This window comes from Palaemon carinicauda, chromosome 1 (genome assembly GCF_036898095.1).
Source record: "Palaemon carinicauda isolate YSFRI2023 chromosome 1, ASM3689809v2, whole genome shotgun sequence".
Lineage (NCBI taxonomy): Eukaryota > Metazoa > Arthropoda > Malacostraca > Decapoda > Palaemonidae > Palaemon > Palaemon carinicauda.
In genome coordinates, this window is record NC_090725.1 from 105,142,637 (window position 1) to 105,158,059 (window position 15,423).

Sequence of the window (15,423 nt, forward strand, 5' to 3'; positions counted from 1 at the left end):
ATAGTAAAGATCTTCAAGATATCATAGAAGAGAGGGATAGTTCAGATTGATGAAATGACACAGAGGAGAGGGATAGTAAAGATCTTCAAGATATCATAGAAGAGAGGGATAGTTCAGATTGATGAAATGACACAGAGGAGAGGGATAGTAAAGATCTTCAAGATTTCATAGAAGAGAGGGATAGTTGACATTGTCAAGATGACACAGAGAGGGAAAGTAAAGATCTTCAAGATTTCATAGAAGAGAGGGATAGTTCAGATTGATGAAATGACACAGAGGAGAGGGATAGTAAAGATCTTCAAGATATCATAGAAGAGAGGGATAGTTCAGATTGATGAAATGACACAGAGGAGAGGGATAGTAAAGATCTTCAAGATATCATAGAAGAGAGGGATAGTTCAGATTGATGAAATGACACAGAGGAGAGGGATAGTAAAGATCTTCAAGATATCATAGAAGAGAGGGATAGTTCAGATTGATGAAATGACACAGAGGAGAGGGAAAGCAAAGATCTTCAAGATTTCATAGAAGAGAGGGATAGTTCAGATTGGCGAGATGACACAGAGGAGAGGGAGAGTTCAGTGGAAGACACAACTTCGAGACCATCAACCTGCCTACTTAGCATTCCACCGAGAGTCCCCAGCTCAATCAAAATTCGGGATAGGGCCTTGTAATCTCCAGCCAAGGGGAATTCTCGTAACTGCGTATGAGAGGGATCCACTAACCCCCTCCCCCTCACACCTCCTGCTTGCTTTTAAAGCATTTCTACCCCCTTTCCTTCATCTAGGTTTAATCTTCTATCTATTCTTAAGGTTTTTGATCGTTAAATGTCCTGTCCTTCAGAACTCAATTCTCGTAAAACGCATCTATGAGGGACAGACACCCCCCCCCCCTCCCGCTTCCATTGGCTTTTAGCTTTCCGGAGGTCTGAATTAAAGTAGAAAAATCTTCTTTAGTCTTTTTCTTTTAGGTAATTCTTTCCATTATTTGCTTTTGTCTCTAATTATTTTTGACAATAATAATAAATAATAAATAATACTAAGTAATAAATAATAATAAAAAATAATAAAAATGATAAAAAATAATAAGTAATAATAAATAATTAATATATAATAATAATAATAATAATAATAATAATAATAATAATAAAATATTAATAGTAATAAAATAATAACAATAACAATACTAATAACAATAAAAATAACAATAATAATGATAATAATAATAATAATAACAATAATAAAATAACAATAATAATAATAATAATAATAATAAGAGCAATAATAACAATAAAATATTAATAACAATAAAATAATAATAACAATAACAATAAAATAATAACAATAACAATAAAATAATAACAATAACAATACTAATAACAATAACAATAACAATAACAATAATAATAATAATAATAATAATAATAATAATAATAATAATACTAAACTATAACAACTACAAAAATAAAAAAAATAAAAGCCTTTTATGACTATATAACAATAAAAAAGCAACGTCACCCTTATAAACTGATACAAAGGGAATTTACAATTCAGAAGTCATTTCTTCCACAGCCTCCACCTCTTAACCAAACCCCCTCCCCCCCCTACCCCCCAAAAGTAAAGATGATGACATCTTTGTTATAATAATTATAGTTAAATGTTGAGGATCATCTGAAAGATATTCTGGGACGTCCACAAAACTCGAAGTTTGAAGGACTTTTACGCCACATGGTGGAATACAGATCTCTCTTATTTTGCTGCTGCTATTATTATTATTATTATTATTATTATTATTATTATTATTATCATTATAATTATTATAATAATAATTATTATTATTATTATTCTCATTGTTATTATTATTACTATTATTATTATAATTATTATTATTATAATTATCAATATAATAGTTATTATAATAATCACTATTAAAATAATTATTATAATTATTACAATTATCATTATTATTATTATTATTATTATTATTATAATCATTATTATTATAATCATTATAATCATTATAATTATAATCATTATTATTATTATTATTATTATTATCATTATTATTATTATTATTATTATTATTATTATTACTAGCCAAGTTACCACATTAATTGGAAACCAAGGATGCTATAAGCCAAGGGCTCCAACAGGGAAAAATAGCCCATTTAGGAAAATGAAATACGGAAATAAGTAAACTACACGATTAGTAAAGAGCAATTAATATCAAATAACAGAACAGTAACATGAAAATAGATCTTCCAATTAGTTCATTATAAATTACATGTGGCATAAGATTTTTCATAACTCTGACCATCCTTTACTTTTAGATCTCCCAGGACAATTCTATCCTGTTCGTAATACTAGGCAGGCAGTTAATTCAAATAGCCAGGCCTTTTCCATCATGAGGCTCAATACTACACAGTATTCTAGAAGTTTTATTCCAGCTGTGACCAAGTTGTGGAATGATCTTCCTAATCGGGTAGTTGAATCAGTAGAACTTCAAAAGCTCAAAGTTGCAGCAAATGTACCTGAACAGGCTGACATGAGTCTTTTTATAGTTTATATATGACATATCTGTTTTGACGTTGTTACTGTTTTTAGAATGATTTATTGTTATTTTGTTCCCATCATTTATTGATTTCCTTATTTACTTTCCTCACTGGGCTATTTTTCCCTATTGGAGCCCTTGGGATTATAGCATCTTGCTTTTCCAACTAGGGTTGTAGCTTGGATGATAATAATAATAATAATAATAATAATAATAATAATAATAATAAAAATGACATGTCAGCCACTTAAACATAAATTAACATTCATTGTAAGTTTGAACTTTTGAAGCTCCCCCGATTCAACTGCCTGGTTCGGATGATCATTCCAGAATTTGGTCACATCTAGTCCTAGTTATTATGCTCCTCTAGAGATCCTTTTAACTAAATATGCATCCCGCATTGTATTGTCATCCTTGGGGCCACCGCATGAACGTACAAAGGCACGAAGGACTGATATAAAAGGCTAAACTAATTCGCATTTCGGGGCACAGACGTTATCTACCAGACCGCCAACAAACATGGCGACGTGGATTAGCTTAGTAAGTAGAGTTAGAGTCGTTTCTTGGGTGTTTTCAAGAGATTTCACTGTTTTTCAGGTGCTTTTTCACTGTTTTTCACTGTTTTTCAAGTGTTCTCTAGAAGTTTTTTTTATTTATCAGGTGCTTTTCTATTTTATCATGGTTTTTTCACTATTTTTCACTGTTCTCCAGAAGTTTTTCTTATTTATCAGTTACATTTATGTTTATCATGCGTTTTTAGGTGGTTTTTCCCGTTTTCCATGGGGTTTTTTTATGTATTTTCCGGTGTTTTTAGATTTTTTCCGGTGTTTTTAGTGTTTCTCTGTGTTTCCAGGTGTTTTTACAGTGTTTTCTGGTGTTTTTTCTGTTTGAAAGTTTTTCAGGTGGTTTTACACTTTCCAGGTGTTATTCTGTTTTATTAGGTGCTTTTAAAGTGATTTCAGGTGTGTTCTCTGATTTACAGGTGTTTTTTCTGTTTTCCAGGTATTTTTATGAGTTTTTCATGTGCTCTCGTTTGTTTTACGACGAAACTTTGTGGTAAAGAAATGCTCTTGTTGAAAAGGAGCCATTATTTCAACCACATCAAGAAGGCATTTCTTAGAGCAAGAGGTTTTCAAAAAATAAGGACGAAAAGAGTTGCTCTATTCTGTGTTGTCGCGTGATGGTCAAAACCAGACTTTCTATTGCTAGTATTTGCAATATTTTCAGGACTACACTGGTGCAGAACGAATTTAAAGAGAAAGTCTTCTCTGTCTCGCAATCAGTGAGTCGAGAGTTCGAGTTCCGAGCAAGATAGATAGTTTCTAATAGCGTCTGCAAACTGAGAGTTTGGAGGAGCTAATATGTCGACCTGCTTGGTCATATCCAGCCATTGTTTGTCCCTTTCCGTGGTCCTAGCTTGCTTCTGCCGCTCACGAGTAACCTTTAACCTGAGATTTCTCCTACTCTTTTAACACATGAATAAACGTAGAGACAGCAGTTTGAGATCATGCCTTTGAAAGTTTACTTCAAGACTTTTAACACCTAAAATACAAGGGCGAGTGCTCTCTCTCTCTCTCTCTCTCTCTCTCTCTCTCTCTCTCTCTCTCTCTCTCTCTCTATATATATATATATATATATATATATATATGAAAATAATAATGATGGGACTAACGCTAAGAGACAAGAAAATAGCAAAACGGATAATAAAGGATATTCCAACAACATGTAAAATAAGTAATGGACATGGACAGGACATGTAATGAGAATGGCAGACAATAGATGGACATTGAGAGTAACAGAATGGGTCCCAAGCGATTGTAAAAGAAGAAGTAGGAAGGAAGAGAAGACGATGGATTGACAAACTCGGAAAGTTTGAGGGTGAGGACTGGCACAGAAAGGCCGTGAACCGACGCAAGTGGAAGGACATGTCTGAGGCCTTTGTTCTGCAGTGAACCAGTGACGGCTCATGATGATGATGATGATGATGATGATTGCATATATCTTTCCCGTCACGCCCAGGGGGAGGGGAGTAGTCATACCTGGTCAGAGGGAGTACTCCGAAAGATAAAGTTAGAGACCATTCTCCACAAATTACCGAAACTGCCATGTTGTAGTTATTATTATTATTATCATTATTATTATTATTATTATTATTAGCCAAGCTACAACCCTAGTAGGAAAAGCAAGATGCTATAAGCTCAAGGGCTCCAACAAGGAAAAATAGCCCAGTGAGGAAAGGAAATAAGGAAATAAATAAATGACGAGAACAAATTAACAATAAATCATTCTAAAAACAGTAACAACGTCAAAACTAATATGTCATATATAAACTATAAAAGTTAGGAAAGGGGGGATGTTTGGGGAATGTGTTGAATGTGATTAGGCCTATGTGTATGTGCATATCTAAATAAATATCCATCATTTTCTACGGGTCGCGTACACTATTATACTGTAATATTATTATTATTATTATTATTATTATTATTATTATTACTTGCTAGGCTAGAACCATATTTGGCAAAGCAGGATGCTATAATCCCAGGGGCTCCAAAAGGGAAAATAGCCCAGTGAGGAAAGGAAACTTAAGGAAAAATAAAATATTTCAAGAGTAACATTAAAACAAATATCTCCTACATAAACTATAAAAACTTTAACAAAACAAGAGGAAGAGAAATAAGATAGAATATTGTGCCCAAGTGTACCCTCAAGCAAGAGAACTCTAACCCAAGAGAGTGGAAGACCCTGGTACAGAGGCTATGGCACTACCAAAGACTAGAGAACAACGGGTTTGATTTTGGAGTGTCCTTCTCCTAAAGAGCTGCTTACCGTAGCTAAAAAGTCTCTTCTATATAATATAATATATAATATTAATTTACTAATTTTTTTTAATGAGGCGCATTTGCACTGACTCACAGCGGTGCCCTTTTAGCTCGGAAAAAGTTTCCTGGTAGCTGATTGGTTAGAATTATCATGTCCAACCAATCACCGATCGGGAGACTTTTCCGAGCTAAAAGGGCACCCCTGCGAGTCGGTGCAAAATCTGCCTCGATAAAAAGAATTGACTATAGTATATAATTTTGAAATTAAGCGATAAAATAATAAATTAGAGATGAAAATTAGCTACAAATGAAAATCTAAATTTCATCTATTAAATCTGTGCTTCTTAGAAAAAAAAACTTCATCAAAAGAGTCAAAATCCTTGAAAAAGAAAATATAATTCTTCAATGACTTTACTATTCAACTCGCCTCCGTCTACCATGACTTCCATCTCAATTTTCAAGGTTACATTGCTCAATTTCAATTTAAGATATTTTATTTTTCCTTGTTTCCTTTCCTCACTGGGCTATTTTTCCCTGTTGGAGCCCTTGGGCTTATAGCATCTTGCTTTTCCAACTAGGGTTATAGCTTAGCAATTAATAATAATAATAATAATAATTCTATTATCATCGTCATTAGTTTTATCATCAATCAATTATTACAGATTTTGGTGGTGGCCTAGCGGGAAAGTCCCTGTCTGACATTCTGCTGGACGGGAGATCGAGTCTCGCTCAAGCTCGATAGTTTCTTGTAGTGTCTGGAATCTTACCATCCTTGTGAGCTAACGATGGGGAGTTTTCGGTCAGCCATTGCCTGGCCCTCCTTGGTCCTATCTTAGGTGGAGAGGGGGCTTGGGCGCTGATATGTATCTGTGGTCAGTCTCTAGGGCAGTGTTACTGCTAGGACCAGGTAGGGCCTGGCAATGGCCGCTTATGACTATGCAGGTAGACCTACAGCCTCCACTAAGGATAGTGAGATGGCAAACACTAAAATAAACTATCAAACTTGAGAGAGACTCGAAACCCAGTCCAGCATATCGCCAGCCAGGGACGTTTCCAATTGGCTACCTCAATTCTTTAAGTGTATTTGGTCCGAAGGTAAAAAATAAAATAGAAATAGTGATAATATTAAGACATAAAAGAAACACAAATTGTATACCAGTTGCATCTACCAAAACAACAGGAGAAAAGGGTTTCAAAACATTAATTAGCAAGGGAAACCAGATAGCACAGCTAACAATACCTGAGCAATGAAGGAAGACAAGATATTCAAAATAGGTCAATTAATGTAGGAACAGTATATTGGGAGGAGAGTGATGGAAATGGAGGTACAGGGAAGGAGAAGGAGAGGGAGACCAAAGCGAAGGTGGATGGACTGTATCAAGGATGACCTTCGATCAAAGGGATTAACCGGTGATGAAGTGTGGGACAGAGGTAGATGGAGAACGCTGGCCAGAAACATCGACCCCACAAGGTGGGAATGATGCAGACAAAGAAGAAGGAGAAGAAGGAGAAGAAGAAGAAGAATGTAGGAACGTCTATTAGCAAAAAAAAAAAAAAAAAAAAAAAAAAGTCTATTAGCAAAAAAAAAAAAAAAAAGTCTATTAGCAAAAAAAAAAAAAAAAAAAAAAAAAAGTTGATATTAACAGGGAAAAGCGCGCAGCTGGATAAGTGGCAACACTTTTGAACCAAGGAAAGAGAATTAGTGGTACCACTTGATATTAAGAGCATCGAAACTTTCTGAGAGAGAGAGAGAGAGAGAGAGAGAGAGAGAGAGAGAGAGAGAGAGAGAGAGAGACTTTTAACACTGATCAGGGGTAAAAGGGAAGCTCTATCAGAATAATAATTAACAAGTTACCCATATGAATACTTACAAGTACATACCACTATCAAAAAATAGATGGCAAACATTCATACATATAAGACACACGCACACTAAAGTGGAATAGAAACGGACACATTTATTATTTAATCATATATACATACATATATAGATTATTATTATTATTATTACTATATATATACATAAATATACTATTTATATATATATATATATATATATATATACACATATATAGATTATTATTATTATTATTATATATATATACATAAATATATTATTTATATATATACATATATATATGTATGTATGTATATATATATATATATATATATATATATATGTATATATATATATATATATATATATATATATATATATATATATATATATATATACACAAACGCAGCCAAAGCCCCAGCCACCCGTTGAGATACTGCCGCTAGAGTATCTAGCCAAACAATATTACATTGGATCTCTGTTTCTGGTTACGACTCATTTCATCTTTACAGACACATACACCGAATAGTGTGGGCTATTCTTCACACATTCTCGACTGACCTCATACACTTAGACAGCACTGAGATTACCAAACAATCCTTCTTCTCTCAAGAAGTTAACTACTGCACTGAAACTGTTGAGTAGATACTTTCCTCTTGGTAAGGATAGAAGAGACTCTTTAACTATGGTAAGCTGCTCTTCTAGGAGGACACTCCAAAATCAAACCATTGTTCTCTAGTCTTGGGTAGTGCCATAGCCTCTGTACCAGGGTCTTCCACTGTCTTGTGTTAGAGTTCTCTTGCTTGAGGGTACACTCTTGGTAAGGGCAGAACATTGACTTCAACAATCCTGAACCACAATGCCACTCCCCAAGAGTACTTGCAATGCAAAACTCAAAACCTGGATCGAAACTTGAAAAGAATCCAGCATACGAAACAATAAGGCAGAATAAAGAATTTTGTCAATTCCTCAACTCTGAAGTTCACAATATTAGAAGTTCAATGTCCAAAGGTCAGGTTTTCAAAACAGCTGACATCACAATGAGTTAATTCAGTCACTGTGACATATTTCAAGTAAATCTGCAGCTTTGAGCTGATAAGACTCAGGGAAAAAAATTAAAAAAAAAAAAGGTTTATGCCTCGGAGTGTATTCTAGATATTTTCTTGAAATTACATCTTTACAATACATTCCCTCCTAATCATTTAAACCTGTCTGAGTTTCTTTTTTTGTATATATATGTATGTATGTGTGTATATATATATATATATATATATATATATATATATATATATATATATATATATATACATACATATATATATACTGTATATATATTACAAAAGAAAGAAAAAAGAAGGAAGAGAAGACGCTGGTTCAACAAACTAAGGAAGTCTGCGGGCGTGGGCTGGCACAGGAAGACCATAAACAGACACAAGTGGAAGGACATGTCTGAGGCCTTTGTTCTGCAATGGGCTTGCAACGGCTGACGATGATATGTAGACTAATATAAATCCCTTCCTACTTATTTCAATCGGTTTGACTCTCCTTTTTCTGTATATATCATCATCATTTCTTCCTACGCCTATTGACGCAAAGGGCCTCAGTTAGATTTCGCCTGTCGCCTCTATCTTGAGCTTTTAATTCAAAACTTCGCGCTTCATAGTCCTCAGCTATGTAGGCCTGGGTCTTCCAACTCTTCTAGTTCCTTGTGGAGCCGAGCTGAACTTTTGATGAACTAATCTCTCTTGGGGAGTGCGAAGAGCATACCCAAACCATCTCCATCTAACTATACATATATATCTATATATATATATATATATATATATATATATATATATATATATATATTTATGTGCTACAGGACTATGTAGAAAGATAAAAATGTGGATTAGGATTATATTGTGGTTATGAAAACCGCCAAACAGGACTTTTTTTTTTATATTTGTGATATTTTACACTCAATTTATGCAAATAAAAAATGCAACAAACAAAGTGAACTATACCTTTGAGTATCTATTATTATCTATTTATGTCTTTGTTCACTTCCAAACGATTACAATTTTTTAACCTTTTGCCTTTGTTCCAGGTTGTGTTGTCCTTGGCGGTGGTTAGCACACTGGGTTTCCCACGACCAGAGGAATATCATATACCTGACGTAGGACAGGGATCTCGGGCCCAGTATTACGTCCTCCATTCCGATGGAACTTACAAATATGGATACAACACTGGAGACGGCGCTTACGAGCAGTCTATGATTCAAGCCCCTGGAGAAGTATCGGGAGCATTTGGCTACAAAGATCCTACAGGAGCAGATATCAAGCTTGAATACACAGCCAATGAACGGGGATTTGTCCCACATGGAGCTCATCTTCCTGCACAGCCTGACAATCACTTTGGTCTTAAAATAACAGAAGAACCTAGGTTTAATATCCGAAAGGACTCGCCACCCATTACGCCCTTGGCTGTAGAAAGCCATTCCTCTTCCTCTGCAAATGTATCAGTAGAGCCTGCAGTCATAAAGAGTTCTGCTAGTGATGACGGGAGTTACAGCTTCTCCTATGAAACATCTAGCAGCTCCAGATCAGAATCTGCCGACGCTCAAAATTCAGTATCTGGACATTATTCATTTGAAGGCGATGATGGAATTAGCCATGGAATCAGTTACATAGCAGGTTCTGAAACAGGTTATATTGCTGAAGGAGATTCACTTCCAAGAGGACATGCAGTCCCAGGTGCTGAAAGTGGAATCCCGACTGGAAATATTATTCCTGTTCTTTCAGAAGAAGAGGCCAATGCTCTTGCATCAGTATTGACTAATGTTAGCCCTCAGACATCTGCTTCAGTTACCACTGAAGACGCAGCCTCTTCAGAAGAAACGTCTTCAGAAGAAATGTCTTCAGAAGAAATGTCTTCAGAAGAAACAGATTCATGTGAAGAACACCATACTGCGGATGATAACGTTTCCCAACATGAACATCACACAAGCACTGCTGAAGATAATGCTCATTTTACAGAAACTGAGTCTCCCTCAGATTCCTCTTACTTCTTCAAATATGATGCTGGAGATAGTGCTAGGTTAGAAAGTGCCGATACTAACTTGAACATTAAAGGAAATTATAGGTTTGTTGTCCCTGAGGGACTGCAATACACTGTGCGCTACACAGCAGGATCGGACACTGGTTTTGTCACAAGCATTAAGGAAGAAACGCCAACTTCAGATATTAACTCTAATTCTGCACCTGCTCAATGTCAGGAAGTTCCAGCCACCACTGGTGACACAGTTCTTCCGGAGGGAAAACCTACTGGTGGTGGTCATACTGATCATCCCATAGAATCAAATGAAAACGGCGATGCAGCAGCAACAGCATCTCATGCAGATACTAATGTGTATGGGAGAGTAGTAGGTCATCAAACTTATGTAGACCAATTAGGAAATGAACACAAAATAACCTATATAACAGCTCCAAATACTTACATCAACCTTGAAGAATATGACAATCCTATTCCTGATAAAGGCATTCACTCTGATACATCAACTGAGATCAGCGGAAAAGTTGGTCAACTGACTTACATAGATAACAATGGCACTGAATATGCTATAACTTATGTGGCACCTTCAACTACTAGCTTAAATTCTAATGAATATCCCATTACGATTCCTAATGGAGTCATTGATATAAACGCTGTTAATGCTGATCCAGATGGAAATGTAGTTGGCCATCAAACTTACATAGACCAAAATGGAAATGAATACAAGATAACCTATATAGTGACTCCTCAAGAATATTCACCTTCCTCTACGCCTGATTCTGAAGTCACTACTGACGAAGCCCACTCAAGCTCTTCTCCAGGCGATGGGAGTTACACCTTCTCCTACGACACCTCAAAGAGCTCTCGCTTTGAATCTGCTGATGCTGCTAATTCTGTCACTGGACATTATTCGTTCATTGCCGATGATGGAATCAAGCGAAAAATTGACTACAAAGCTAGTGCCGAGACTGGCTATGTTGCTCAGGGAGATTCTTTACCTGTTGGTCCTTCAGTTCCAGGGGCAGAAAATGGCATCCCTACGGGGCATATTCTTTCAGAAGAGGAATCTCATGCCCATGGAAGTGTATACTCATCTGGGGACACTGATTCTGTTCAAGAATCAAATGAAAACGCAGATAAAACAGAGGCCCCTGCAAAGACGGATGTTAATGGAGAGGTAGTTGGTCATGGAACTTATGTGGACCAGAATGGCACTAGATATGGTATAATTTATGTAGCACCTATACTTACTGGCTTTAATCAAAATACACATCCCATTCCATATCCTAGAGCCATAGTTGACACAATTACTGACGACAATGATACTTTGAGTCCGATCACTCCATCAGCTGAAGATAGTCAGACACACAGTGGTAGCAGCGTTACCGTTTCGCAGAAACGTGCAGAGATTACCCAACAAGATCCTGCAACATCTTCATCGACGAGTCACTCTATTCGAAAAGTTGGAGACGTCCTCCTTCATCAGTATGATCCCACAAACAGAGATAAATATGGCTATGTATACACTGCTATTCACTGAGGTAAACAACATCCAAGTACATACTCGTACCCACGATATGCCAGAAAGTATAGAGCTTCATGATAAAATCATCACATGTATTTTGAATCTGTTTCAAAATGAATTTGTACCTTTTTAATAGATGTCACAATCATATACATTTTAGAAATACTGGTAAAGATATCAAGATGAGTTAACTAACCTAAAAAGCATAATATAACTGTCTCAAAATATGTAGCCCTATGATCAATAAAATCAAATGCTGAATCTATCGTTTCTTTTGTACTGTATTAACAATCTAAAAATTACACAGACTAGGATTTGATGGGACCATTTCATCCTTAAACAAAATATTAATATTCCAAATAGTACTGTACTATAGTCAATTTTTTTTATTGAGGCAGAAATACACCGACTAGCAGGGGTGCCCTTTAAGCTCGGAAAAGTTTCCTAATAACTGATTGGTCGGACAAAAATACTTCCGACCAATCAGCTGTTCGGAAACTTTTCAGAGCTAAAAGGGTACCCCTGCGAGTCCGTGCAAATTTGCCTCACTAAAAAGAATTGACTATAGTGATATTCAAATCTGTGATGCTGAATGAAAAATTACATGTATTATGACACCCACGAGTTGTGACACTCGAAGAGAGAAGTGGCACCAAATACAATGGGATATGACACCAGATTTGCCGACGGTTTTTTCTTACTAGAGCAACCACATCCAAAAGCCCTTTTTCTGGGATTTTTAAAACATCAGTTTAGCTGCTTGATACAAAATATGGCAAAGATTCATGAGAGCTGTCTGTGGGCCATCCATTCTGTATGATCTTTCTGGACAATCTATTCACCAAGTTAAGGTATCCCCACTCAGAAAGGGATTGTCAGAATATATATGTATATATATACATATATATGTATATATATACATATATACACACATATATATATACATATATATAAATAAATATACTGTATATATATATATATATACAGATATATACATATATATATATACATATATATATAAATATATACATATATATATACATATATATATATATACAAATATATATATATATATATATATATATATATATATATATATATATATATATATGGATAAATATCAACCCAACACCGTGTTCAAATAGAAATAAATTTCTACCTCATACTTGGGATCGAACGCTAGCCCCTTCTAATGAGAGGCCAGGTCGAAACCAACCATGTCACGAGAGACCATAAAAGAAATTGGAACCTGACGCTACCTAGCTGTCCGAGGATTTACCTGGCGAGACATCTGTCTCTTACCAGCGAGTTTTACCCAATTTCCCGGCCCACCACGTGACACAATTGGTAGTAATTCATTCAAATTACCCCTAATGAGTCAATATGGATAAATATCAACACAACATCGTGTTCAAATAGAAATAAATTTCTACCTCATACTTGGGATCGAACGCTAGCCCCTTCTAATGAAAGGCCAGGTCGAAACCAACCATGTCACGAGAGACCATAAAAGAAATTGGAACCTGACGCTACCTAGCTGTCCGAGGATTTACCTGGCGAGACATCTGTCTCTTACCAGCGAGTTTTACCCAATTTCCCGGCCCACCACGTGACACAATTGGTAGTAATTCATTCAAATTACCCCTAATGAGTCAATATGGATAAATATCAACACAACATCGTGTTCAAATAGAAATAAATTTCTACCTCATACTTGGGATCGAACGCTAGCCCCTTCTAATGAAAGGCCAGGTCGAAACCAACCATGTCACGAGAGACCATAAAAGAAATTGGAACCTGAAGCTACCTAGCTGTCCGAGGATTTACCTGGCAAGACATCAGTGTCTTACCAGCGAGTTTTACCCAATTTCCCGGCCCACCACGTGACACAATTGGTAGTAATTCATTCAAATTACCCCTAATGAGTCAATATGGATAAATATCAACACAACATCGTGTTCAAATAGAAATAAATTTCTACCTCATACTTGGGATCGAACGCTAGCCCCTTCTAATGAAAGGCCTGGTCGAAACCAACCATGTCACGAGAGACCATAAGAGAAATTGGAACCTGACGCTACCTAGCTGTCCGAGGTTTTTACCTGGCGAGACATCAGTCTCTTACCAGCGAGTTTTACCCAATTTCCCAGCCCACCACGTGACACAATTGGTAGTAATTCATTCAAATTACCCCTAATGAGTCAATATGGATAAATATCAACACAACATCGTGTTCAAATAGAAATAAATTTCTACCTCATACTTGGGTAAAACTCGCTGGTAAGAGACTGATGTCTCGCCAGGTAAATCCTCAGACAGCTAGGTAGCGTCAGGTTCCAATTTCTTTTATGGTCTCTCGTGACATGGTTGGTTTCGACCTGGCCTTTCATTAGGAGGGGCTAGCGTTCGATCCCAAGTATGAGGTAGAAATTTATATATATATATATATATATATATATATATATATATATATATATATATATACTGTATATATATATATATATATATATATAGAGAGAGAGAGAGAGAGAGAGAGAGAGGAGAGAGAGAGAGAGAGAGGAGAGAGAGAGAGAGAGAGAGAGAGCAATGAATCGAAGACGTAACAAAAGTGAAATTAGAAATATGGAGAAAAAACGCACTACGCATATTGAGCACTTCCTCGTGACGTCAGCAAACAGTTGTCTAGAACCGGGTTGCATTCCAGTCCATCATGAGAGAGAGAGAGAGAGAGAGAGAGAGAGAGAGAGAGAGAGAGAGAGATTCACTTATGTCTGATTGCATATATAGCGATTGAGTTGCAATGGTCAACAAAAAAAATTAATTTGCAATAACGATCGTGTTCTAGACCAGCCAACAGCTGGCTGACCTTGGCCTTGAGCCGATCTTGGGCTTATCAAAGATGTCCTAGGTATTTGGGGATGATCCAGGGTCTGAGAGAGAGAGAGAGAGAGAGAGAGAGAGAGAGAGAGAGAGAGAGAGAGAGAGAGAGAGAGAGAGAGAGAGAGAGAGGGGGGGGGGGCAGTAAGTTGAAGAGAAACATTAATTCAATTACTTACGAGATGGACAGCGGTACAATCTCCCTCCAGCAACGGCGTAGCTCGGCATTGAGAGCTCTGTAGTGTGTGTGTGTGTGTGTGTGTGTACCTATCTAATTCCTTAGCCATCAATACTGACGAGTCGTGTACACTAGTTTATTTTAACTCCCTTCTTCAGTGTAGCTATGAACACCAGTGTCTTTGGCGGAGAAGAGTGTCTTATAGAGAAGAGGCGAATCTCATGTTGTGAATACAAGAGCAGAAAGAATCTCTCTCTCTCTCTCTCTCTCTCTCTCTCTCTCTCTCTCTCTCTCTCTCTCTCTCTCTCTCTCTCTCTCTCTCTTCCTCTATAAAGGTTCTTATATATATATATATATATATATATATATATATATAATATATATATATATATATATATATATTTATATATGTATGTGTGTGTGTTTGTGCATATATATGACAACATATCCGGATGAACATATGGATTATATCATTATCTATTCACACACACACACACACACACACACACACACACATATATATATATATATATATATATATATATATATATATATATATATATATATATACATATATTTATATATATACATATATTTATATATATAT

General features: G+C 35.9%; 1 protein-coding gene across 1 annotated transcript; it reads left to right on the plus strand.

Annotated features, from left to right (window-relative positions):
- The first annotated feature begins 2,963 nt into the window (after positions 1–2,963).
- Positions 2,964–12,022, plus strand: LOC137650605 (streptococcal hemagglutinin-like). Its single transcript, XM_068383809.1, has 2 exons — positions 2,964–3,090; positions 9,293–12,022. The coding sequence occupies exons 1-2, from the start codon at positions 3,070–3,072 to the stop codon at positions 11,774–11,776; spliced, it is 2,505 nt and encodes an 834-aa protein (XP_068239910.1). The 5' UTR covers positions 2,964–3,069; the 3' UTR covers positions 11,777–12,022.
- The last annotated feature ends 3,401 nt before the right edge of the window (positions 12,023–15,423 follow it).